The sequence below is a fragment of the Myxocyprinus asiaticus genome, chromosome 14 (assembly GCF_019703515.2).
Source record: "Myxocyprinus asiaticus isolate MX2 ecotype Aquarium Trade chromosome 14, UBuf_Myxa_2, whole genome shotgun sequence".
Taxonomy (NCBI): domain Eukaryota; kingdom Metazoa; phylum Chordata; class Actinopteri; order Cypriniformes; family Catostomidae; genus Myxocyprinus; species Myxocyprinus asiaticus.
The window spans coordinates 14,272,727-14,291,007 of NC_059357.1; the positions used below are offsets into that span (position 1 = coordinate 14,272,727).

The window sequence follows — 18,281 nt, forward strand, 5'->3', positions numbered from 1 at the left end:
GCTCAGTCCCCAGCTGTTCAGTGGAAGGACCAGGCCACGCCTTCCTCCCCTCATCAATCGTTCCGCTCGAAATAGGGCGGGGCCTGTTGGCGTTCCTTGTAACTATTGGTTGATCGAATCGAAATTATAATCAGATAGATGATGGAGTGTGACTGTCTGTTCTTATTCCCCTCTACTCTAAACAATAGCTTCGGCACAGTTTTTTGTACAATAAAATGAAGGAGGTTTCATTGTCCATCGAGTATACCCAGCTAAGACACTTGTGGTACAGCATTTTAAAGTTAGTATGGAAGATAACTCTGTTTTGTGTAAAAATGACCCTGAGACTATTAAATGGAGAGTTCACCCCAAATTTAAAATTCTTTACTCATCCTCATGCCATCCCAGATGTGTATGACTTTCATTCTTCTGCTAAACACAAAGATTTTTAGAAGGATATCTCAGCTCTGTTGGCCCATACAATGCAAGTCAATGGTGACCAGAACTTTGAAGCTCCAAAAAGCACATAAAGACAGCATTAAAATAATCCAGTGGTTAAATCGATATCATCAGAAGCAATATGATAGGTGTGGGTGAGAGACAGATCAATATTTGAGTCCTTTTTTTTTTTTTATTACTATACATTCTCCTCCCTGCCCAGTAGGTGGCGATATGCACAAAGAATGTGAATCGCCAAAAACAAAATAAGAAGAATGTGAAAGTGCAAGTGAAGATTTATAGTAAAAAATGACTTATGTATTGATCTATTTCTCACCCACACTTTTCATATCACATCTGAAGATATGGATTTAACCACTGGAGTCATGTAGATTACTTTTATGCAGCCTTTATGTGCTTCTGCAACTTTAAAATTTTGGTAGCCATTCGTTTGAATTGTATGGACCATTTGAATTTTTTTTTTTCAATAACAAAAAGAAAATGGTTGTGAGAGGACCACACCCATTTTCTTCTAGGCTGGCCACCCATTCGCTGTTATATTCACAAAAATGTTCAACAATTGTTGACTAATCTTATTACATTGTATGCCATAATATGCAACATTTTTTGTAATTATATTTTTTATTAATAATTTTATTTTGTTAGTCCCTCCCTGAGTAATTTATTCAGTACAAATTGTTTGTTTCTGTTTTCCCCAAAGGCACATAATTACATTCTTTGATGTAAATTCTGCAAAAGAAAAGCTGCATTTCTTGAACAACATAGACTTTAATTTTCTAAAATGACAGCACTTGAGACATTTTATTAAAGTAACAGTTCACCCAAAAATTAAAATTCTCTCATCATTTACTCTCCCTCATGCCTTCCCAGATGTGCATGACTTTCTTTCTTCTGCTGAACACAAATTAAGGTTTTTAGAAGAATGTTTCAGCTCTGTAGGTCCATACAATGCAAGTAAATGGTGACCAAAACTTTAAAGCTTCAAAAAGCACATAAAGGCCACAAAAAGGTAATCCATCAGACTTCAGTGGTTTAATACATGTCTTCTAAAGCGATCCAATCGTTTAGGTGAGAAACAGACCAAAATAAAACTCCCTTTTGCCTATAAATCTTCACATCAGCTGTCTCCTTAGCAATCATGATTTCAAGTTTGATTACACTTCCTAGTGCCATCTAGTACTCTGCGCATGCGTGAAGCACTAGGAAATGTAATCAAGCTTGAAATCATGATCGTTCCTAGAGAATGCAATGACAAAATGTACACTGAAAAAGGAGTTATATTTTGGTCTGTTCTCACACAAAATTGCTTCAGAATACATGGATTAAAACACTGGAGTCATATGGAATACTTTTATGCTGCATTTATATGTTTTTTTGGAGCTTTCAAGTTTTGGTCACCGTTCACTTGCATTGTATAGACCTACAGAGCTGAGATATTCTTCTAAAAATATTCACTTGTGCTTTGCATAAGAAAGAAAGTCATAAACATATGGGATGGCATGAGGGTGAGTAAATTATGAGAGTATTTTCATTTTTGGGTGAACTATTCCCACTGTCTTTCAAAAGGCAGCTGGAGTCTGAATGCGGTTCAAACATTGCCCTCAGGTGGCCATTTAATGGAACAGCAAACCTAAACTGGCTTACAACTATCACTACTGGACTACAACACCCATCGTGCAGCATTTGTGGATTGTACCATTCCCGCTGTCTATGCAGGTTTAGCATACTTTAAAAAATATTCTTATGATGATACATGACAGAAATAATATATTTTTAAAGTGTTTAAAGTGTTGAGTGTTTGTATATAATAGATAAATTAAATGTAAATTGAAATTATGTTACCCATTAAACACAACCAAATGATCTTTGTTATTATCGCCCTCCTCTTAAACAAAGGTATAATAATAAACCCTTCCACACTGTTGAAGCATTTTTGATTTCCGCTGATTTGCAGTCATGAGGTGAACTATTTTTAAACGTTTTATCGTATGTCTGTTGAATTAATTTTCTTGTGTCGTTATCTAAAAATATATGCTTAAATTGTTATGTAGCGACACACCTCGCGCTTCTTTAGAAAATGGATTCATGCGTCACAGGAAGTTTTAATTATGATGCAATGTCTGCTGATATCGCCATTGTGTGTCAGATTGAAATAAATGTTGTCGCACAACGTAAACTGTGTAACATTGTATGTATAAAACGTTAAAACATCGTTTCTCGTTGTGTGGTACATAAGATGTTCATGTTCTAGAGACAATAAAGTCCATAAGTGTGTTTGGCCTGTCCAGTACCGCTCGGACTCGTTCAACATGCTCTGACATGCCCCAAATATGGGCTTACTATCATGAGAGCAGGAACGTTTACAAATAAACGTCCATATGACCATATCTGATAATATGTTGCCACGTGTAGAATCTAAAGTTGAAAGGTAATCATATTTAAAAATCATAACTATATATAGTATTCTACACTTCAGCTCTGTGAATTTAATGCTGTTGCTATGTGAAGCTGTTAATCTAGTCATATACATTTAGAGATTATGTCACATTCCATAGTCAAACGTGTAATTTACCTTCTAATCCATGTAAAGAAACAATAATACACGGTGTTGCATGTCAGCTTGATATTGGAACCAATCAGAAGTGGCCTGTTGAGTGTTGTTTACGGCAGTTAACATTGGTTTGAAAAAAAAAAATGGTATTGAAAGTACTGAATGTTGACCAGTAGGTTATTTATTTATTTATTAATGTGCTTATTCTCTCTAGCATGCTCAGGCTTCAGAAGAGATTGGCATCCAGTGTTTTGCACTGTGGCAAGAAGAAGGTGTGGCTGGACCCAAATGAGACCAATGAAATTGCCAACGCCAACTCCCGTAAGCAATTCAGACTTTATCGAATACAAGAGTTAGAGCGTGCTAGTGCATGCCAAGGCCAGTTGCGTTCCCATTGTCACTTCCGGGGCTTCATCGTGCGTCTTCGGGGGCCAACTACCAAGCACCTTTGGCCCGATGATTACCTTTGTGCCAGAGAAGACCCACTGGGGATTGAGGTGGGGTCAAGGTGGAGTTTCACTGAGTCAGGTCGTTTTCCACCAAGCAAAGACCAAAATAAGCAAACAAACAGCTTTCATCTCCACCAAGTTCATTTGTAGGGCTAGCTGGTCTCCAAAGTCTGTTACCTCCACTTGAGCTTCCCTCCTGCTTGTGAAATGGGCAGAGTGTGTGATGTTGGCACTAAGGTGATGTATTAAGGGTGGGTTTTAGGGCAACGCTGCAGGGCTATTGCCTCGATGTTGGCAATGCTTTGTTAGGAACACCTGTACACATACTTCTTCATGTGATTATCTAATCAGCCAGTCATGTGGCAGCAGTGCAAAGCATAAAATCATGCAGATACGGGTCAGAGGCTTCCATTAAAGTTCACATCTACCATCAGAATGGAGAAAAAATTTGATATTGGGGATTTTGACTGTGGCATGATTGTTGGTTCCAGATGGGCTGGTTTGAGTATTTCTGTAACTGCTGATCTCCTGTGATTATCGATCTAGAGTTTACTCAGAATGGTGCCAAAAACAAAAAACATCCAGAGAGTGGCAGTTCTGCAGAGAGAATCTCCTTGGTTCGAGCTGACAGAAAGGCAACGGTAACTCGGATAACCCCTCTGTACAATTGTTGTGAGCAGAAGAGCATCTCAGAATGCAAAACACGTTGAACCTTGAGGCAGATTGGCTACAACAGCAGAAGACTACGTCGGGCACTTTATTAGGACCAGTTCCTAATAATTTCTAATAAAGTGCTTGGTGAGTGTATATCTTTGCAATGATGTCTTTCTACCCTCAGGGCAGCAGATTCGTAAATTGGTGAAGGATGGTCTGATCATCAAGAAACCGGTTACGGTTCACTCTCGTGCTCGATGCCGTAAGAATACACTGGCACGGCGGAAGGGCCGTCACATGGGTGTAGGTGTGTACAAGTTTAATGTTGTTTATCAATTACAGCACTTAGGCTGCAGAGGTGGGTAGAGTAGCCAAAAACTTTACTCGAGTTAAAGTACAATTACTTAAAAAAAAAATAATAATAATAATAATTACTCAAGTAGAAGTAAAAGTAATGTTAAAAATTACTCGAGTAAGAGTAAGAAAGTATCCAATAAAAATACTCAAGTAGTGACTAACTAGCTACTTTCACATATAACGTAATGGATGTTTACTCTCCTATATTCCATTACATAATACACATTTAACATTCATTACAGAATGATTCATAATAAGACTATTTATATTATTGTAAATAATGGAAATTTTCTTTATTCACCACCATGTTGTCACATCCCAGATGTGTATGACTTTCTTCTGCAGAACACAAATTAAGATTTTTATAAGAATATCTCCGCTCTGTAAGTCCATACAATGCAAGTGAATGGTGACCAGAACTTTGAAGCTCCAAAAAGCACATTGAGGCAGCATAAAAGTAATTCATATGACTCCAATGATTTTCAGAAGCAATATGATAGGTGTGGCTGAGAAACAGCTTAATATTTATAACTTTATAATAAATAAAGTCCTTTTTATTTTTTTTTTTTTTTACTATTAATTCCCCTCCCTGCCCAGTAGGTGGCGATATGCAAAAATAATTTAATCACCAAAAACACAAGAAGAAGAATGTGAAAGTGGAGATTTATTAGAAAAAAAGGATTTAAATTTTAATCAGTTTCTCACCCACACTTATCATATCCCTTCTGAAGACATACAGGTGCATCTCAATAAATTACAATGTCGTGGAAAAGTTCATTTATTTCAGTAATTCAACTCAAATTGTGAAACTCGTGTATTAAATAAATTCAATGCACACAGACTGAAGTAGTTTAAGTCTTTGGTTCTTTTAATTGTGATGATTTTGGCTCACATTTAACAAAAACCCACCAATTCACTATCTCAAAAAATTAGAATACATCATAAGACCAATAAAAAAACATTTTTAGTGAATTGTTGGCCTTCTGGAAAGTATGTTCATTTACTGTATATGTACTCAATACTTGGTAGGGGCTCCTTTTGCTTTAATTACTGCCTCAATTTGGCGTGGCATGGAGGTGATCAGTTTGTGGCACTGCCGAGGTAGTATGGAAGCCCAGGTCTCTTTGACAGTGGCCTTCAGCTCATCTGCATTTTTTGGTCTCTTGTTTCTCATTTTCCTCTTGACAATACCCCATAGATTCTCTATGGGGTTCAGGTCTGGTGAGTTTGCTGGCCAGTCAAGCACACCAACACCATGGTCATTTAACCAACTTTTGGTGCTTTTGGCAGTGTGGGCAGGTGCCAAATCCTGCTGGAAAATGAAATCAGTATCTTTAAAAAGCTGGTCAGCAGAAGGAAGCATGAAGTGCTCCAAAATGTCTTGGTAAACGGGTGCAGTGACTTTGGTTTTCAAAAAACACAATGGACCAACACCAGCAGATGACATTGCACCCCAAATCATCACAGACTGTGGAAACTTAACACTGGACTTCAAGCAACTTGGGCTATGAGCTTCTCCACCCTTCCTCCAGACTCTAGGACCTTGGTTTCCAAATAAAATACAAAACTTGCTCTCATCTGAAAAGAGGACTTTGGAACACTGGGCAACAGTCCAGTTCTACTTCTCCTTAGCCCAGGTAAGACGCCTCTGACGTTGTCTGTGGTTCAGGAGTGGCTTAACAAGAGGAATACGACAACTGTAGCCAAATTCCTTGACACGTCTGTGTGTGGTGGCTCTTGATGCCTTGACCCCAGCCTCAGTCCATTCCTTGTGAAGTTCACCCAAATTCTTGAATCGATTTTGCTTGACAATCATAAGGCTGCGGTTCTCTCGTTTGGTTGTGCATCTTTTTCTTCCACACTTTTTCCTTCCACTCAACTTTCTGTTAACATGCTTGGATACAGCACTCTGTGAACAGCCGGCTTCTTTGGCAATGAATGTTTGTGGCTTACCCTCCTTGTGAAGGGTGTCAATGATTGTCTTCTGGACAACTGTCAGATCAGCAGTCTTCCCCATGATTGTGTAGCCTAGTGAACCAAACTGAGAGACCATTTTGAAGGCTCAGGAAACCTTTGCAGGTGTTTTGAGTTGATTAGCTGATTGGCATGTCAACATATTTTAATTTTTTGAGATAGTGAATTGGTGGGTTTTTGTTAAATGTGAGCCAAAATCATCACAATTAAAAGAACCAAAGACTTAAACTACTTCAGTCTGTGTGCATTGAATTTATTTAATACACGAGTTTCACAATTTGAGTTGAATTACTGAAATAAATGAACTTTTCCACGACATTCTGATTTATTGAGATGCACCTGTAGATTGAACCGGTGTCATTCTAATTTCTTTAACGCTGCATTTATGTGCTTTCTGAGCTTCAAAGTTTTGGTACCCATTCACTTGCATTCTAGTATAAACTAACAGAGCTGAGATATTCTTCTAAAAATCTTTGTTCAGCAGAAGAAGAGAAAACAACACACGTATGGGATGGCATGAGGGTGAGTAAATGATGCAAGAATTTTCAATTTTGGAAAAATTATTCGTTTGAGACGTTAGAGGGAATGCTAAACTTAATCATCATTTACTTTTACAGCATGTTAAAAATAGCCAGATCTATTTGATATTTCTTTTCATTGTACTTATTCAAATGAATAAGTACTGTAACTACTTTAGTATTTGTTTTCCCTCACAGTAAATCATGACCTAGATATAACCAATGTTTATCTGTGTGTTAATGCTAAACATTTGTTGTAATCATATTAAGGATTCCAGTCTTAGCTGTCTGTGGGTTTAAAGGAATTCTTGAAACTTTAATTTTGATAGATTTGGCAGTGTTTAAAACGCAGAGGATGCTTTTTGATCATTGCATTATTGTCTAGTAACTTAGAATTGGATAATATGTAAAGCTTCAAAGTGCTTTAAAATGTAGATTAAGGTACCTTGAAAATGCTTGAATGTCACTCTTAAAAAGCTGTACGAACCCTGTTCAAGGCTTAGAACTCTTAATTGAAGAATTTTCTGAAATGCCTTAGGAGAAAATGAATGGAAATATACTTTAGAACCCAAGGTGCTAAAAAATGTGTTGAACTATATTCATGAACAGCCAAGATAGGCACAACCTGCTTGTTTTTGAGTGTGTTGTGATTGACCATATTTATGTGCAGGTAAGAGAAAGGGTACAGCAAACGCTCGTATGCCTGAGAAGCTGTGCTGGATGAGACGCATGCGTATTCTGCGGCGACTTCTGAGACGTTACAGAGAGTCCAAGAAGATTGACAGGCACATGTGAGAGACACATTATAAAGACGTCCCCATGTTAAAAATGCATTTATTCTAATTGCACACATAAGTTGTATGTAAATTGTCGCATTCAAGGCGGTTATTTACAGATGATGGTTTTAAGCATTTTTACACAGAAAATCATTTGCCTTGCATTTCTTGAATGAGTTTTTTTATTTATTTATTACTAAAATGTAATAAATTCAAAAGTGAGCAGTGAGTCAAAAAAACAAATTTGCTTATTTTCTTTCTATGCAGTGATACACATAACTGTAGCACATATTTTGTATTGACTCCTGTTGTGAAGATATAATTGCGGATTTGGCTAGATCCACTCAAAAACACACACTTGGTAAGCATACGGAGTTGGAGTGTGAGGATCCACAAAATATTCAGTGTATTTGTTAACATTTTTATTTTTCCTTCAGGTACCACAGCTTGTATCTGAGGGCAAAGGGCAACGTGTTCAAGAATAAACGTATCTTGATGGAGCACATACACAAGCTCAAAGCAGACAAGGCCCGCAAGAAGCTGTTAGCGTAAGTGCCCAAATGACATTATCCAGATGACAATGAGTGAAATGTTCTATGGCACTTATCTGTAAATATGATGAAAACACAGGGTTTGATACTTTGTACTCTGCTGTGAAATCACTAATAAAACTGGGGGCATGAGCTAATCTGTGTTGTTTTCTCCCTGTAGTGATCAGGCTGAAGCCCGTCGCACAAAGACGCGTGAGGCACGGAAGCGTCGTGAGGAGAGACAGCAGGCTAAGAAAGAGGAAATCATTAAAACTCTTTCCAAAGATGAAGAGACCAAGAAATAAGATTATCTTTTTATTATGTCCTAAATGTTCTTCAGTTCACCAAGTGATGAAAATAAATATAAAATGTATTGTCTCTTATTGTATCGCTTATGAGCTCCAGAATGTGTGTGTAGATGTAAATGCACAGAAAATTGCCCTAGAAAAAGACAAATTCCCTTAAAGAGAAGCACACAGTCTAAACTACTGATAACATAGAGACCAAATTTCTCACAGTAATTACATGCAGACCCTGAGATTTTAACATTGATTTTTGTAGCAATATTGGTAGACTACCAATACAAGTAACTTGAGGTGAAGTTTATCAAGACTGACTTTGATGTTAACTTGAAATGCCTATCGCTAAAAGCTTAATGCTTGAAGGTTTTACAGGCCTGACAGACAGAAATAATGGTACATAGATAGCAGGTTAAATATCTTGTTTACATTTGAATAGTTTGACAGTTGGAATTTGAAATCACAAACATTCTTTGGTCTGTTTGAACATCCTCTCAACGTAAATCTATGGGATTTTTATATTTGATCATCATTTGATCATCATACATGAAAACCGTAAGTCTGATCAGTTAGAACCCAAGTCAGAACAGTCTGAATGTCTGTGCTAAATTAGCTGGATATAGCTTTAGGAATAGGGTAACACTTAACAATAAGGTTCCATTTGTTGACATTAGTTACATGGCATGAACTAACAATGAACATGTCAACAGTTTACAAAATAACAATGAACAATACTTTTACAGCATTTATTAATCTTGGTTAAATGTTAATTTCAACATATAGTAATACATTTTTAAAATCAAATTATATTTGTAAACATAACTGTACTATGAAATAATAATGGACAACTTTATTTTTATTAATATTAAAGTGAATAAATACTGTAAAAATAAATGTATATATCAGCCACGACCCGTGCCTTTTAAGTCTAGGCCTTCAGTGCGATTCATGCCATTAAGAAAACAGTTTCACAATAAATCATACATTATGTGGCAGTCAATAATACCAATTGACATTTTAAAAACACGCAAGAAAGCCAGAACCAAGGAGGTCTAACAAGAAAAAGCTCTAATAATATTTGCGATTTCAGTTTTGTTTCGTCAGCGTACACGATTACTTTTCAAAACTTCTGACCCTGAATGCTGAAGCAGCCTAATTTACACTTAGAAAACTCCTGATGATGCTAATTTGCTTGAAGTGAAAATCAGTCCTCCTTTCCTGTTTAATTAATCAATCGCATGATCATGCAGAAGATCTCAGGTTTTTAAATCCGTAAGGATCTCTTTCTCAATGGTGATGTGGCAGTGATGACAGCCATCTCGTCAGCAAGAGTGTTGCCAACTAGTTTCAATGGAAAGTAGCTAAAGCCTGCTCGAAAAGTCGCTAAATGACGCTAGATGACGTAATACGCTAATTAGCATATTCATGACGTCATCGCGTTTCATTTGCATTTTGCTTAGTGTCCGCCCTTTACATGTGTTTGCTTCTCTGTGCTTACAGTACATACTGTAATACCCTATTAATTCCCTATATCTATCAATCACTCAGAGAGAAACTTAGAAGCGACAGAAACTTTCTTATCTTTTCTCTTATTTTATTGTCTAAGTGTCTGAATTCAGAGAGTTCAGAAACTGGAATGAACAACTGTCTAAAAATCTCTTGTGATTAAGAACATGAAAAGAATGAAAATAAACGGTCAAATTAAACTCTTTAAATTTAAAACAAAAGGGAGCAAACAATACAGATTCGTGATTGGTCCTTGACAACAATGTTTGCACATGCGCAGCTCATTCACGTCTATGTCAGCTGCCGTGCCGTCAACTGATTGTGCTGCTCCGCCTTCTCGCCTCTCTCTCTCTCTCTGTCAGTCTCACTGAACAGAGTAGACGCAGAGAGAGGTGTGCCTCCGAGTCTGGGTAGGAAAGCAAGACCACGCGCTCACGGGGCAGTACTGGCGACTTTCTTCTGCGGAAGGTAGCTAAGAATTGTCCAAAAAGTCGCTAGATTTGTCGCTAGGCGCTTTTTTGAATAAAAGTCGCTAAAGAGGTCTGAAAAGTCGCTAAATCTAGCGACAAAATCGCTTGGCAACACTGTGCGCTCTTCGCTTTCAAATTACATACATCACTTAAAGCGTGATTGCATCACTCAGGGCCAGCTAGAAGGCCTGGGGCACATTCAGCCCCAACAAAAGGTAGCAAAATGTTTATTTAAATGGAAACGGTGTTACGTTGAACACCCTGTTGTGTTACGCAAGCGTTGCAACTATGGCAGCTGAGAAGGCCATTCTTTGCATTCTTTTCGAAGAATTTTCGGAGCCTGATGAAATCAGTTTAAATACGTGTTTAATACAAAATACGCTCGATGTTACAGTCACTGCCCTTGCCGTCCAGAATAGCAGAGGACATCCCAATCGAGTGGTGATCCAACATTTGCCTTGCATTTCAGGATGACAAGGCAAACATTTCTTCTAATGTCTTCAATTGTTGCATACAGCAAGCTGCAGTGGACGCATTTGTAAAGGACTTTAGTTGTATCCATTGTGCGCACTGCCTTTTTAATACGGCGGGGTTTATATACACATCGCTGCTGATTGGGTAACACCTATGACACACCCACCAAATGAGAGAAAACGTACCTCAAATCCCGTTGCACACCGTTTCGAGGAAACATGTCGTTCAACCCGGAAAATGTAGCAAAACGTTGCACACCGTTTTGAGATTGAACGTGCCTCTGGACTGGGACATATCCTAAAGACCACACCCACCAAGAACAAATAAATCAATCTGATTGGCTGATGAATCTGATAGTCTGACTTTTGATGCCTATTCATTTCTATTGTTGAGGGATTCTGTGGAAATTCTGAAGGCCTGACAGGGTGGAGCTTTGGCTTCGGGCATGCGATTTGTGAAACAGTTGTCACACTTTGCTTGTAAGCATTGAGTAATTAATTCTGATTGAATACACCTTTTTTTATTTATTTTTTTATTCGTCTGTAGATGAATTAGGAGTGGAAAGCGATTGAAAATACATAGGCAGAAAGGTCAATGAGAATGAAAGGATGAAATATTTTTTATTTATTAGGCATGTTATGCCAGCAAAGAAGGCTTTGCTGGCCCTGAGAAATTGCCACTGGTATATATATATATTGTAGACAAGGGAGACAAGGGAGTGGGTTCTTTTGACTCAGGCTGGAAAGAAGCCTTTAAGTATCACATTGGAAACTTCCTAGAAACCATCCATTGCAATGTAGGAACATTTTCCAGCCATTTCTTGACATCAGAACATGGTACAGACATGGGGGTTGGTTCTTTTGATTCAGGCTGTCAAGCCGCCTTTGCATTATCACTCTGGTAACTGCCTAGCAACCAGATGGAACCCCCTAGCAACCATATTGCAACACCCATATCTCAGCACCAGAACATCAGAGACATGGGGGTGGGCTCTTTTGACATGGGATAGCAGGTAACGTTTTTATCACCCTAGAAACTGCATAGCAACCAATGGAACTCCCTAGAAACCATGGAGCAACACCCATATCTCTGCACCAGAACATCGTAGAGACATGGGGGTGGGCTCTTTTGACTCTGGGAAGTGTACTGTGGCCATTGTTGGGACATTGTAGTGACTAGTTTTTTCCATGGCAAGCAGCACTCACATTTTCTTCAGGAAATATACCTATCTAGTTGTTATTCTTCCCACACTAGTCCTTGAATGTTCTTTAAGTTGCTCTCTCTCTCTCTCTCTCTCACCGGCTCGCTCTATCAGGCCTGTAAAACCATCAAACTTTTAAAATTATTTTGAACTGTCATATAAGGCTTTGTCAAGGCAACAAAGTTTGTCTCTACAAACTTTAGTAGTTTGGGGAAATTGTACTTTACCAGAGTACTACTACGTGTACTCAGTGACATTTTCAAGGTAAAGAATCATTCTTTTTACTCCTTACAATTTGTATTTAATTTAATTTTTAAAGTACATATTTCACAGGTCATCACAACTTATTAATGACTTAGTTAATTTGATTATAAATGTAATACCTGAATCATACCAATCTTAGTCATTTAATGACTATTCCATGAATTAGAAACACTAACACAAGTCATGGGACCCCCACGTTGGCATATGTCCTATGTTTGCAATCGTTGCCCTTGTGAATGCAGGGCTGTAACCACCATAGACATTGAGAGGGACATGTCCTTCCCAATATTCATAATAGTTGTCTACTGATATGGGGTTATTCCATGGTTGATTATTAAATTACTACATTTTGTCTCGCCCCAATCCTGAATATGTAGTTACATTCTTGTGAGAATGTATTTTCCATGCACCTCTACAAATGGCCATACCGACCCTTCCCTGAGTAGGATAAGCTAAAACTGTATTTCTTGATCTCAATTTGAGACTCAAATTTCTACTTACTCTTTAAAAGGTAAATCAATGAAAGAGCACAGACAAACTTTACATTCATTCCCAGTTTTTACAAATGCCACTTCTATGTTGAATTTTATGTCTGTAGCTGGTTTTTATGTCTCCTTCTGGTGGCCCTTTTCTATTGCTTTTACACCAAACTGTCTTTATGCCAGCTTAGCACTGGTTTCACAAATCCATTTTTGTTAAAACTTATGCAATTCAGTTTGATGGAATGTTATTTAATTGAAATGCACAACTCTATAAGCCATATATGTATGTGAATGAGCAAACTGTTCAAAGAATGACTCTTTTATACACAGAACCACTTTCTTACAGCACTTAAATGAAAGCACATTCCTGATATTACAAATGTCTGGAAAAGATTTCTTACAGTGAGATGCTGCTGTTGAAATTTCTAGCAATTAACACTATAGCAGACTACCAAGAAATGAATGCATACAGTGAGTTTAATTAGAAAGATCAAAAGATTTGAATACACATTTCTGCAACTGAACAAGTTCTTACATAAAGTCTTTACTACATTCGCATTTATCTTTAATGTAATTTTAGTTTAAAATCAAAATGTCTTGAAATAAAGGGCTTGATGTGAAACTATAGAGATTCCATTGTTTTGTTTGAAGATAATAATCTAATAGTGTAGTGATGCAAACTTCAGCATTTGCTTCATGTTTTAATGAAGCTTACAGTGTCATGCTCAGTTTCTGCTTTCTCTTCCAGTGAGCTGTATGTCTCTTTCGTTAGTCTCTGAGATTTAGTTCTTATCCTGCAGAAACAGTAAACCATGTTTGTGTTAAAGTGGGTAGTTAGTTATGGCAGCAAGAAGCATTTAATACCAAGAATGCATTCTGAAAAAATAAATAAAAATAATTCTGCTGTCAGTGCTGTAATGCATCATTATAATTCATCAGATCAAATGACCGACATTTATAAGCTGTTTAATGTTAGTGATAAGTGATGCAGTCACATAAGACCAATGAATTAAAACTAATTACCAAATACACATTGCACAGAAAATCAGTACAAGCAATTGGGCAATTGCAAGACCTCTGAAGGTCCACGTAAGGAGAAGTTCATTCTGGAAGCCTATGTGAGTAAAGACAAACTGTGGAAAAAAAATAAAAATAAATATACACCTTGCCAAATGGAAGCTAATACAAAAACTTAATAATTAAATTAGGAAACTTAGTGAAAGGCCAACTGTATATATATTGTATTGTATATAACTGTACAGCAATATTTTTAATACGTATAATTGGTAGCTCAGCGGTTAATACATATAATTGGAGCAGTGGTAGCTCAGCGGTTAAGGCTCTGGGTTACTGATCAGAAGGTCAGGGGTTCAAGCCCCAGCACTGCCAAGATGCCACTGTTGGGCCCTTGAGCAAGGCCCTTGACCCTATCTGCTCCAGGGGTGCTGTATCATGGCTGACCCTGCACTCTGACCCCAGCCTAGCTGGGATATGTGAAAAAGAAGAATTTCACTGTATATGTGCAAATGTGTGATGAATAAAGAAAATTAAAAAATTAATTAATTTTAAGCAAATAACATTTAAGACTTAAGTTCTCCAAATTATTCTTGGATCAGGCAGCATGCTCCCCCTTTTACCATAAATTAAACACACAGAGACACAAATATTAAGAAACTATGGAAGTCATGGCACTGAAATATGCCTCACACACCAATTTAAACCCATCATAAACCTCCATACTTGTTTTTATTCAGTGTCCGCTACCAGCTAACTTACCTTCAGTTATGTTCACTGTAAGGGTATTATTTTCCAAGCCAAGGTCATTTCTGCTGATGCACATCACTATGCTGTTGTTGGTGAAGTCCACAACAAATCACAGTGAAGGTGCTGTTTACACCCTGACTGACCTCTGAATGCATGCAGAGCTGTTCAGTATCTGTGGATGAGCTGCATAAACACAGAGACAAGTTACACCAATATTAAACGTTATCAAAGAGAGTTATGAATAATGAATTGGGACGAGAAATATAACTACACTCACAGTGAACAGTTAAAGTCACTGTTACATTGGCGCTCAGATTTTTTCCCAAACATAGCTTTACATGTGACCTCTGTTTGGTGATCTTCAGGGAAAGGTGTGTAAAAGAGTTCTGCAGTATACGGATTTGTATTAAATGGAGATTTGTTGTGATATGCAGATGAAAAGGTGTTTCGAAAACTGCAGGACAGAAAAGTGCTCTCTCCAGCAACGAGGACCCCAGTGCTTAGAGTAAGATTCACTTGAAGAAAATGCAATAAAAGATTAGAGGTTTACTGTTAGGTCTTTTATGGGATTCATAGCAATAGTCAAAATTGCAAGGCAATGAAGCTTAAAGCATTCTGATTATATTCTAACATGAGTCCATACTCTTCAGTTCTGTCGTGCCCAATGAGATCCCACAAAATAATGCTGCATTCTAATTCTACTGAATACAGCGGTCTCATCAGATTCTTTTCTGCCTCTGGTGGGCTGATGGGGAACTCTGGGTTGCCTCTGAACCAGACCTGTCGGCCAGAGTGCACTCTCACTGGAGCAGTGAATACACAAGGGATCTGGGCACATCCAGCCAGAACACTGATGTGGTTCTCTTCCAGCTGCAAGGAGAAGTCATAATCAGCTGCATATAACAGTTAACAGAAAATAAAGATGTTGTTTAGAGATTTTTACTTCTCACTGAATGGCTGTTTGGTCTCACCTCCTTCAGGGTGGCACCCATTAGTGGAACCATTCCATATGTGCAGAACACAGAGCAGAACCAGATACCATTCTCGCTGAACACCCATTGACGACTTCATCCTGTAATATTTCGTAAGAAGTGTATTGAAGACTCCATGAAATCAAAACCGGAGTGTATATGGTATATAGACCTACATTTATATGGTATATACATTTTAAAATAAAGTCAGACAAAAAAAAAAAAAAAAGTTACATCTTGCTCTCAGTTTTTTTGTCCAATCAAATGCTTTCTAGACAAGAATGTTCATTCCTTGAATACCACCTGCAACTGACTATCAAGTACTGTAACAAATCATTGTTTATTCCTGTAATGAAAACTTAAAAGGGGGGTGAGCACTTTAATATGTCCTGCCCAAATTTAATTTAACAGGAAATATGGACACATGAAAGAAATATGGTCTTGTCAAGCCATTTAATGAGATCTTTAGGAAATTTCGTAAAGACTTTACATTTCACCATTGAATTCTAATGTGGATGTGTGAATGTTTGCTTACCATTGCATCTTGTTTGTGTCAGTCTTGATCTCCCGTCATACCATTAAACTGTGAAACTTCTCTTATGCCTCCTTTATGCCAAGTGTTTGAAAACTTCTTGTTCACTTATTTTAAAGGAAGAACTTCAGACCAGTTTCTAATAATAACTGTGCACAAGAAATGTGCGCTCTCAGAAACACTCGAGGAAAAAAAATGTATAGCCTTCCCCAAATTGGCAAGCTACTTCATGTGAAGCTCAAGCAAGTTGAGCTGGATCAAACTGTCTGCTGCACTGCTAGTGACCCACTCAACAAAACTAGAACACTCACATTATAATCAATTAATATGTCTGCACTGTGAGTGTGCGCATGTAGTGTACAGTAGATGCAGTGTAAAATATAAATTCTCAGAAATAGAGTGTATTTAAAGGAGTCATATCAAAGAAACAGATTTCCCTTTATAAATTCAGTATATTGTTCAATTTAAAAAAAAATAAAATGTGTACTATGTAGACACTGTATACTGTAAATAGAAAGAATCTTCCGATTCCTTTAGTCATGCCAAATCATTCGCCCAACTAGATTTTCCACCATTTTGAATTCAGACCCCTACCAAAGCTTTCATTGGGTCTTTTCCAAATTTACCAAATTCGGAAATTAAACAATTCTGAAGCTAACAATGAGTTTATTTAAAAAAAAAAAAAAAAACACCAGCAAGACATTTTAAAGGGGTCATGAATTGGAAAATCAAACTTGCCATGATATCTTGACATAAGAGTTCATAGCACTATAAAAACATACTGTGAATTTCAGAACCGAAAACTTTTGTTAGTCCAAAAAAAAGGCTTTATTGAAACCAAGGTGCCAAAATGGCTCCCTCTACTTCCTCCTCACTAATACATCATAGTGAGTTATTACATCAGCACAGGCCAGCCTCTGCATAAACAGATCAATGCCTACTTTACCGTCGACACTGCTTAGGCCCCCCCCACCGGTCTTTAGAGTAGAGCCGTGAGATTATTTTTGGAGCAACAGGTGTCACGATGGCCACGAAGATAAAAACGTTGCAGTGCCAGGTTGTGGGAAACTAGATTTCTTGCATTTGCTTCGCAAGGATCCCAACATTAAGTGTTTGGCGTTTATTTTGAATGAAGTCCCGGATCGTGTTGGTAAGAACGCGTTTGTTTGCTCACTTCATTTTGCCGATGATTCTTTCAGAACAAGACACAGTTCGAAGCAGGCTTTGCAGAGAGAGTTGATGCAGTGCCAACTATATTGGACCCCACAGTGATGTCGCAACAAACAAGTGCGAGTATCCATGTTAATTGTTTTGCTTCGTATGTTACGGACTGTTAGATGTGTACCGAGTATTTGATTTGATCCTAGTGATTTTAGATGCTCGTGTATTAGTTTTAATGCACAGGGATCTCTAAGCAGCATATATTTTCTTGTTCTGTTGGCATGATGGCACAGTTGCCACAGATGCACATAAAGAGTATTGATATCAGTATATTTAGACAATCTCTTTCCTTTTAATGAAAACACGACTCATTGTAATGAACAACGTACGCGTTTGTCACTACACTGAATATAAGATGAAAGATGATTATATGACGAACGACAGTGCGACAAACACCGGTGAATGTATCCTGTATGTTTACATGTTGCATGGTAAGTGCAACACTTTCACAGTTATAAATGTGATAGCACCATGTATTTATACTTTATTTAGTACTGTCATGCATTACTCATTTGTAAAACATGGAAATGTTTCACCGTTGGAAAATGCCCCAACTATGTAACAAGATACACACCATTGTGTCGTGTCTTGGTTTAAACAACAATAAAAGTAATGCCTATTACACAAAAAAACAAACACTACACACGTAAATTACAGTGATTACTTACCACGCGGTCACAGACTATCCATGGTGTTTGTGGATGGGGTTAATTTTCTTCAAATTTGGGATCAAACTCTGGCTCAAACATGTATGGATGAATTCCTCCAGTTGTCTTTTTTTTTTTTAACCATCCTAAGTTTTCAAAACAACCCCACATGCGCGTAATGGCGGGGGCATTTACACTTATCC

At 37.6% G+C, this 18,281-nt stretch overlaps 1 protein-coding gene across 2 annotated transcripts; it reads left to right on the forward strand.

The window, feature by feature from the left end:
• The first annotated feature begins 2,341 nt into the window (after positions 1-2,341).
• LOC127451443 (60S ribosomal protein L19) lies at positions 2,342-8,625 on the forward strand. Of its 2 annotated transcripts, none has more exons than XM_051716160.1 (6): positions 2,342-2,399; positions 3,204-3,310; positions 4,277-4,399; positions 7,612-7,732; positions 8,155-8,265; positions 8,429-8,625. In XM_051716160.1, exons 1-6 carry the CDS (start codon positions 2,395-2,397, stop codon positions 8,550-8,552), a joined length of 591 nt encoding a protein of 196 aa, XP_051572120.1. In that variant the 5' UTR covers positions 2,342-2,394; the 3' UTR covers positions 8,553-8,625. The 2 variants fall into 2 exon arrangements, with proteins under 2 accessions (XP_051572120.1, XP_051572119.1); XM_051716159.1 differs by lacking the exon at positions 2,342-2,399 and adding an exon at positions 2,505-2,866.
• Positions 8,626-18,281: the final 9,656 nt, after the last annotated feature.